The 8,386-nt window shown below is 57.9% G+C and overlaps 3 protein-coding genes across 15 annotated transcripts in view; 2 read left to right on the forward strand and 1 right to left on the reverse strand.

The window, feature by feature from the left end:
* The window catches only part of Jak3 (Janus kinase 3), a 13,484-nt gene extending 11,872 nt beyond the window's left edge, over window positions 1–1,612 (forward strand). For all 6 annotated transcript variants that reach the window (XM_050127725.1, XM_050127728.1, XM_050127729.1 and 3 more), the window contains 3 exons: window positions 71–181; window positions 1,152–1,267; window positions 1,374–1,612. In XM_050127725.1, coding sequence (XP_049983682.1) covers window positions 71–181; window positions 1,152–1,259 — 219 coding nt within the window. In that variant the 3' untranslated portion in view covers window positions 1,260–1,267; window positions 1,374–1,612. The remainder of the gene's footprint in view (window positions 1–70; window positions 182–1,151; window positions 1,268–1,373) is intronic.
* Window positions 1,613–2,089: 477 nt separating this feature from the next.
* Window positions 2,090–3,814, forward strand: Insl3 (insulin like 3). Its single transcript, XM_050127740.1, has 2 exons — window positions 2,090–2,448; window positions 3,353–3,814. Exons 1-2 carry the CDS (start codon window positions 2,253–2,255, stop codon window positions 3,553–3,555), a joined length of 399 nt encoding a protein of 132 aa, XP_049983697.1. The 5' UTR covers window positions 2,090–2,252; the 3' UTR covers window positions 3,556–3,814.
* A 132-nt stretch (window positions 3,815–3,946) lies between these two features.
* B3gnt3 (UDP-GlcNAc:betaGal beta-1,3-N-acetylglucosaminyltransferase 3) overlaps window positions 3,947–8,386 on the reverse strand; it is a 7,221-nt gene continuing 2,781 nt past the window's right edge. For 7 of the 8 annotated variants that reach the window (XM_050127736.1, XM_050127735.1, XM_050127731.1 and 4 more), the window contains exons 3-5: window positions 6,630–6,683; window positions 5,443–6,016; window positions 3,947–5,339 (exon numbers count right to left, since the gene is read on the reverse strand). In XM_050127736.1, the coding sequence (XP_049983693.1) occupies window positions 4,788–5,339; window positions 5,443–6,003 (1,113 nt within the window). In that variant the 5' untranslated portion in view covers window positions 6,004–6,016; window positions 6,630–6,683 and the 3' untranslated portion in view covers window positions 3,947–4,787. The remainder of the gene's footprint in view (window positions 5,340–5,442; window positions 6,017–6,629; window positions 6,684–8,386) is intronic. The other variant, XM_050127739.1, reaches the window with a different exon arrangement.

Raw genomic sequence — 8,386 nt, forward strand, 5'->3', positions numbered from 1 at the left:
CCCCCTGACTCCCAGCCCTCCCTCCTGACCCCCAGCCCCTCCTCCTGACCCCCAGCCCTCCTTCCTACAGGAGTTCTTGCGCATGATGGGGCCAGAGCGTGATGGGCTTGCGCTCTGCAGACTTCTGGAGCTGCTGGCAGAGGGCCGGCGCCTCCCAAGGCCTCCTGCGTGCCCCACTGAGGTGAGGGAGGCAGGCTCGGTTTCCCAGTTTCCTTCCTTCCTTCCTTCCTTCCTTCCTTCCTTCCTTCCTTCCTTTTATATTTTTCAAGACAGGGTTTCTCTGTGTAACAGTGTAACAGCCTTGACTGTTCTGGAACTTGCTCTGTAGTCCAGGCTGGCCTCGAACTTGCAGAGATCCGCTGCCTCTGCCTCCCGAGTGCTGGGATTAAAAGCATGCACCACTACTGCCTGACCCCAGTATCCATTCTTGATTAACAGCGGGGGTCCTGGCCCCAAGTTGGCCTCACCATCCCTGTGTGGCTAGTGACAGGTGCTTTGAAGATCCTTGGTTTACCCATATGCAGAATGGGAATGCCCCTGCTTAACAGGATGAGGGAGGCTCTGTGCCGAGGCTTTTGTTTTACCTTGGTTGAGACAAGATCTTGCTGTGCAGCCTCTGCGGCCCGGAAATCGACGACATCTCCCTGCCTCAGTATCCCCTATACGGAGAAAACAAATACGTGCACCACTACGACCCCTCCCAAATCCATATTTTTTTTTCTTTTATTATTTACTTTTTTGCAATGCTGAAAATTGAAGCCAGGGCCTCACATGCTCTAGGCAAGCGCCCCACTACTGAGCTACAGTGTTCTAAGGCGCCTTAAAAGATGATTCAAGGGTTTGTCAGGCCTCTCCCAAGCGTAAACCGTGCCGTTGAAGAAGGTGGAAGAAGTCATTCCCCGTCAGAGACCAGGCCATAAGGTGGGCGTGGTGCCTTTACGTGGTAGACAGAAGCAAATGGGCAAGCTGTGGCCATGCCTGTCACCCCAGCAGTCTGGAGCTGAGGCAGGAGGATTGCCACGAGTCTGAGGCCAGTCAAGGTTACTGAGACCCTGTCTTCAGACTTACTTTCTGTCCCGAGATCCACAGGGAGCTGTGGAGAGTTGTGGGTCATCAGCTCTGGTCCCACTTACCTCCCTCTGCGCCCTCAGGTTCAGGAGCTCATGCAGCTGTGCTGGGCGCCCCGCCCGCAGGACCGACCGACCTTCAGCACCCTGAGTCCGCAGCTGGACGCGCTGTGGCGTGGAAACCCCGGGTAGCAGCCAGGGTGAGCGCCGGTTTCCCATGGGCGGGTTGTCCGACCTCAGCAGGGTTCCACCCTTTACAGGTTGCTCATCCCTGCTCCCCCCCCCCCTTCCAACCTTTCCTTTCAGAATACAGATGTTAAATTATGTGACCCCGGGATCTGCGCAATTGTCACCTCTGGAAATACTTTCCTGGCACAGCCGCCTCCTACAGAACTCCAGATCCTAGTACTGCTCCACCTGGTCCAGGAACTCACCCGCCCCTTCCTCCCGGTCAGGGTCTGTAGAAAGTGCCTGTATCCATCTCCCCTGCCCTGTGGGCTCAGTGCGACTCCTCACAGGTTGGGCTCCGGGACAGTTTGATGAATGAATAAATGAATTCAGTAGAAAAAAATGGTTTATGACTGGAATTAGGGGTGTTGGAGAGCTGAGTTATGGCGTGTGGTTTAGACTTGGGGGCCAACTGTGGGGTTCTGAGAGGAAGAACAGCTGGAGGAGAGGCCTTGGCTAGACTCAAGGACACCACCCCCCCTCCTGCCCAGCTGCGGTCCTTGGCTGACTGGTTCTGGCAAGGGACCGGCAGAGGCCAAGGCCCAAGAAGGGTGGAGCCAGAACTGCGGCACCTCAGAACGGTGCCCACAGTCCCCCACAAGAGCTCCCGAGGTAGGGGAACAGGGGAGGGGGTGCAAATCATAAATACTCCCTCGCATCTCCTTCACAGCCCAAACTTCTTCTAATTCATAGTAATTCTCCTGCTTCAGCTTTCCCAGTGCCAGCAAGATACGTGGACGCTACTCTTACAGCAAGAGGGGCATTGGCTTGTTTAAAAATGATGGGAGGTCCTGGCGCTTGGGAGAGGGACTTCAGGGTCCCTGGCTGGACCCACGGCCTTTGGCCATGAAATGAGAGCCTCGACCTTCTCCGTGCTGTACGCGGTGTTCCCACCAAGGTCCGTGGGCGGCGCGAAGCCACTATAAGGGGTGTCCACGCGAGCCGCCTCCCGCCATCATGCACACGCTGACGCTGCTGCTGTTGCTGCTGCTGCTGCTGTTTCCGGCTCTGGAGCTCGCCCTGCAAGCCCCGCAGCAGCCCCAGGAGACGCGCGCCAAACTCTGCGGCCACCACCTGGTGCGCGCACTGGTGCGGGTGTGCGGGAGCCCGCTCTGGTCCCCCGAAGTTACCCAGCCAGTGGACGCCCGCGACCGTGAGTGGGGGTCCGGGCGGGGCGGGGCCGACAAGCACAGATAACTGGGAGGGGCAGATCCCTCACGGTGTCGCCCCCATAACAGGGGACTGGAGTTCATTCATTTTTTTTTAATTTAACTTTTCCATTTTTGGAGTTTTTGGGACGGGGTCTCATGTAGCCCAGGCTGGATTCAAACTCACGACTTACTCGAGGATGACCTTGAACCCCTCACCTTAGGCTTGCCTGCTTGGGTGAATGGCATAAGTCGTCACCACATGACTAATTGCTTTTTTTTTTTTTTTTTTTTTTTTTTTTTTTTTTTTTTGAGACAGGGTTACTCTGTGGCTTTGGAGCCTGTCCTGGAACAAGCTCTTGTAGACCAGGCTGGCCTCGAACTCACAGAGATTTGCCTGCCTTTGCCTCCCAAGTGCTGGGATTAATGGCGCATGCCACCACTGCCTGGTTGACTAATTGCTTTTTAAAGACACCTTCTCACTACACAACATAAAGTGACCTTGAACTTACAGGAATCTTCTTGCCTTGGCATTCCCAGTGCCAGAATTACTGGCTTATGGCCCTCCCTGGGAGATTGGGGAGGACTCTTTCTCCAGCCCTAGAGGAGGAACACCCTGTCCATAGCTCTCAGTGGCTCCTTCCTGACGCTGAGGGTACTCCCCAATGAGCAACGGGGGATCTCAGTCCTGAGAGCATCTCTAGGGACCCCAGCCTTCCAGGCCCAGAAACTGAGGCTCACAGGAGGTTTATGGGGACACACACAGTTGGGAGGTGAGTGTGGGTAGCAGCTGAGAGAATACGGCAGTATTCCGCAGGCGCTCTGTATGCGCTCCCTTGTCACTGGACACATAATAAACGCGTGCTGGGTGTCTGGAGTGACTTAAACTGACTCCTGCTCGGCCTGCAGGGGAGTTGCTACGGTGGCTGGAGCAGCGGCAGCTCCTGCATGCGCTTGCGGCTGACACGCTGGACCCTGCGCTGGACCCTGGCCCGCAGCTTCCTCCCCAGGCTCCTCAGCGCCACCGCCGCAGTTCTGCCATGAACCCTGCACACCGCTGCTGTCTCACTGGCTGCACTCAGCAAGATCTGAGGCGCCTCTGTCCCACCTGAGGGGGGTCCTGGACTCAGGCGATGGGTCCTTGATCGCTCCTCCCCCAACCCACCCCCCCCGTCAGGATGCTCTATACCTCCAGGACCCTTGTGAATGCAACAGCCCGGGTTTGCCTCGGAGGAGTCCCAGTTATTCTTAGATCCCAAAAAAGGAGGGAGGGTCACACGTCCTGCCCCTGGAGGAGCCTCCCACATGCCTTGTGTCATTCCCCCTACCCCTTGTGTCCCCGACGATCTAAATAAAAAAGCAACTTCACAATTTTGTCTGGGAAAAGCCACACGGGGGTGGGGGGCAGCGGCGGGCTGTGGCTGTGCTCCAGTCACACGAAGACCTGAGGTGACACCAGGACACACTGGGGAAACAGGCTCGCTGCTTGGGGAAGTTAGGCGGGTTTGCCCCGCCCAACCCCGCCCCCCGCCCCCTGTGCGGAGTTCTCCCTGACTAGGACCCCCACTGTTGCAGCAACAACGTCACACGGGGGGCCCCCACCTTTGGAGAAAAACAAAACAAAACAAAGGAATGGATGGGGACCAAAGGGGGACTTGAGAAGTGAAGATGTCACAATGGACGCTCGATTTTGTAAGTTAATATTCAAGGTAAAAGAGCTGAGTATAGCAGACAGCATTAGAACGTGAATAGTGCTGGAAACAAGATTAAAGCCGGCACTGGCGAGAGGACTCTGAGTAGAGGCGCTTGCCACCAAGCCTGAAGATCTGAGTTCAAGACCCAGGGGTGGACCCTTTGTCTACCCACGGTGTGGCATACCCAATGAAAGAATAATTCTAAATCGATAAAACAAAAAGGGGTCAAGCCCGGTGTTCTGTCCCCAGCACTGTAAGCCATCGCCTTCAGCCTTCCACAGACTTTATTTCCCGCCACCCGTCTGTGGGACACAGGACCCCTCTTATCCCTACACTGTTCCCTGAGTCCTTGGGGGACACCACTGGGGCCAAGTTAAGATCCTCCTCGCTCCCCCGCCTCACTTCCTTGGGGACCTGCGGAGGCAGAGGCTCAGGGCAAGGCCGGAGCCTGCCACCGGGAGCTCCGAGCTGGGGCCATGGCCCGCAGCAATTCTCCTTCGCTCACGCTTGTTCAACCCCGAGCCTGCCACCGTGAACAGTACCGAGAGGGTTTTGAAGCTTATGCCGGCTCCTCAAACCTGCCCTGACACCGCACGAGGGTGGGGACAGGAACCGGGGCGAGGGGGGAGGGTGCTGACCACCCCAGCGTCTCAGGAGACCGCGCTCTGCTTGCCGCAGGAGAGCTGGGGCTGGCTCAGAGCGTCCCACATCAGCAGCGTCTCGAAGGGCAGGAAGCGGTGCACGAGGAGCAGCCCCCGGTAGAAGCAGGGGTCGAAGGAGGACAGGCGGGGACTGGGGGCGCGCACCCCTGCCGTGCGCACCCCGTCGTGCGAAGCGGGCTCCAGGCCCTGCTGCTGCAGACACATGCCCAGGAACACATCGTCGATGGGGAAGATCGGGAGGTCGCGCGCTGCGCGAAACAGCGAGGCCGCCGTGAAGCGCGACAGCAGGAAGCCGCCGCCGCCGCAGTAGGGCGGGTAGCTCTCATCCGGAGTCACCAGCTTGGGCACGAAGTACTTGCTCCAGGGCGAGCGGATAGGGCCCACGTTCTGGATCAGGTGGCCCACGAAGAGGTGGCGGTCCGGGTCTTGGCCCTGCAGGTAGGTGACCATGTTGTCTGTGTTCGCAAAGACGTCGTCGTCCCCGTTGAGCACGAAGCTGGCGTCGGGGCAGCGAGTCCGCTGCCACTCCAGGAAGAGGACCTGCGGGTGGAGTGGGGGACACGCGGGCTGGCGGGGTTCCTCGGGCCCCCTTCCCTGCGTGGGCCTCTCACGCATACTGCAGAACCCCACTTCCCTCGCCCACCTGCTTAAGCGTGAGGTTGAAGAAGGAGTCGTGGAAGTCCCACTGCACGATGTCGCCGTATGCCCGCGCCTCCAGCTCCAGCAGCCGGCTGAATTTACGCGCCTCTCGCGGGTCGCGGTCGCTGCCCACTAGGAAGAGGCGGCGCAGCGGCGCTCCGTGCACCTGCCGCTCCTGCGCCCACGTGCGGCGCAGCACCTGGCGGCGACCATAGTTGGCCGGCGACGACTTGATGGCGAGCAGCAGGAATACGGGCCCTGCGCACTTGGCGGCCGGCGGCTCCCGCAGCAGCGGGAAGTCGCGGCAGTGTCGGTACAGCAGGAAGTCGCGCACGTGCGTGGGCAGCTCACTGAAGTCCGGGTGCTCGGCCACCGACAGGTTGGCCAGGCACGGGGCGGAGGCCGCGCGCGGAGGGTTCGGGGGCCACGTGGCGACCTCCTGGGGCTCCGCGGGCCTCTCCAGGGCGGGGCAGCCGGGCGGCGACACGTGAGACAGGAGCAGCAGGGAGATGGCAGCCATGGCCAGGACGAGGATCACGCCGGGGCGAGGCCGGGGCATCCGCATGGCGTCGGGAGGCCTAGAGCAAGATCATGGGAGCTGTGGATCCAGGGTGGACAGACAAGAACGCTCAGTCCTCCTCGCCCTCCCCTACCAGTATTGATTTTTGTTGGACTCGAACCCAGACCAGGTCCTCACGGAGCCTTGTCCCCAGCTGTCTCCCTTGGCAACCTCCCACCTTCCCTCAAGACCCATTTTGAATGATCCATGACCCAGGTATTCCTCATTGACCCTTCTGGCCCCTGGCACTTCCGGGCCCTGGCCCCGCCCAGCATGAGGTGGGCGAGAGGCCAAGGCAGAAAGCATTTGATGTTTGTGGTAAACTCTTACAAATCCGTCGGAACCCCAGCTCACATGGTCTCGATTTCAGGAAACTTTATTCCCCACTGACACAGAGTCGTGTAGCTCAGGCTGGCCTCAAACTGGCTGTGAAGCTGAGGATGGCCTTGAGCTGCCACCGCCTGCCCTAGCGTCCTGAGTGCGGGGTTGACAGGTGTCACCAGGCCTGGCTTTCCTCCCAGGCCGCAGGGCTCAGCCTACAACCCCCCACCACCCCCACCCCTGTGTCACTGCACACAAAGCATTTCCAGCAACAAGTCTTTGTTGAATGACTGCTGAAACTCAGCACTTACCTCGGTATAGGTATCCGTGCTGAGCCAGGCGGTCTTGGAACTCCTCCACAGAACCTGGAACAATGTGTGGGATAACAAGTGTCCTTGAGACTGTAGGCTTCAAGCAAACCCACCGCTACTGCCTGGACCAGGCCGGCCTCTGGCTCTGTGCCATGGGTTCTGCTGTGTGATTTTGACACAGTGGTTTGACCTCTCTGAACCTCCAAGTCAAACAAGATGGACCCCAGGAAAAGTGCCAGAGCCCTCAGGAATGTAGCCTGCTACTGCTATTGATTTGCACAGGGAGGTTTTGTTAGCTGCCATTCAGCTGATCTTAACGAACAGGTCCCTGCACAGCAGCCAGACCCTGCCCTATGACTCCCGTGGGTTTGAAATGCGTCATTAGTTCATTCATTCATTCGCCTAGTGGATACACATAGGGCTCTCAGGCTTTTCCTGAAGTTTGAGCAGCTTCAGTCAAAGTCAGGTAAGATTCCTCCTGCCCAGGCTACACCTCTATCAACACCTAGGCTAGACCTCTATCAACACCCAGGCGAGACCTCTACCAATGCCCAGGCTAGACCTCTATCATCGCCCAGGCTAGACCTCTATCAACGCCTAGGCTAGACCTCTGTTAACATGAATGAGATCTTCAGATTTTGCCAAGCCACCCAAACTCCTGTTAAAAACTCAAACATGCCAGGAGTGCATGGTTGCACGTGTCTTTAATCCTAGCACTAGGGAGGCAGGGGCAAAGGGATCTCCATGAGTTCAAGGTGAGCCTGGTTTACACGATGAGTTCCAAGACAGCCTGGACTACAAACTGAAGCCTCTTTCTCAGAAATAAATAAATAAATATTTTTCCTCATCTCATCAACAACTCTGTGTGTGGGTGCCCTTCTGGCCTGAGACACCTTAATCCTGGAGAAGACCCTGACATCCAGGGTCCCACAGAGAGAAGACAGCGACCTAGTAAATGGGACTGGGACACCGAGGCTGAGGCTTTGAAGGATGCACAGGAGTTCAATGAAGGCCATTCAGGTGTCAGGGCAGACCACAGACAAACCACAGAGGGACATGACCTGGTTCAGTCTCAGTCCCTACAGCAGCTGCCTGAATGTGGGAGTTGGCCGGTGCAGCCAAGGGTTGGGGCAGCAGGGGATGATGTGGGGTCTCACAGAGGTGAGGCAGACACAGCTCAGAGGACACAGAGAGAGGTGATCCTGAGAGAGCTGGGCGGGGCCTCGTACAGGGTGGGGGGAAAAGTTGGGGGTGAGAGGGAGTGATTTAGGCAGCTCAGTGTGAGTGCACTGGGAACAGAACCAGGGTCACCTGTCACCCCCAGCGGCCCTGAGTACACATCTGCATCGACAGCAGCTCACAGTGTAGCCCAGGCTAGCCTTGAACTCACGAGATCTGCCCACCCCAGCCTGAGGTTAAACCTGTGAGGGAAGAGAGTGGCCTGGGGAGGACTCAGCGGGTAAAGGGGCTTGTCACCAAGTCTGAGGACCTAGATGGAAACCGACCCGCATGCGGTGGGTGAGGGATGGAGGGGATTCAAGGCGAGGGAGGTGGCATCTGGGGCTTGAAGGACCCTGTGGGACACAAACCCCAGTAAGGGACCTGGGTGCGTGGGCGAAGCACTGCGCGTGCGCGCTGTTGCCCATCACCAGCAAGGCACTGAAGTGGGACGTGGTATCAGAAGCCTGAGGTCACAGAAAGTCGCAAAAGTTCCGGCGGTCCAAAAAAAAAAAAAAAAAAAAAAAAAAAAAAAAGAA

The sequence above is a fragment of the Alexandromys fortis genome, unplaced genomic scaffold (assembly GCF_014885135.2).
Source record: "Alexandromys fortis isolate MF-2015 unplaced genomic scaffold, M_Fortis_MF-2015_v1.1 scaffold_284, whole genome shotgun sequence".
NCBI classification, from domain to species: Eukaryota; Metazoa; Chordata; class Mammalia; order Rodentia; family Cricetidae; genus Alexandromys; species Alexandromys fortis.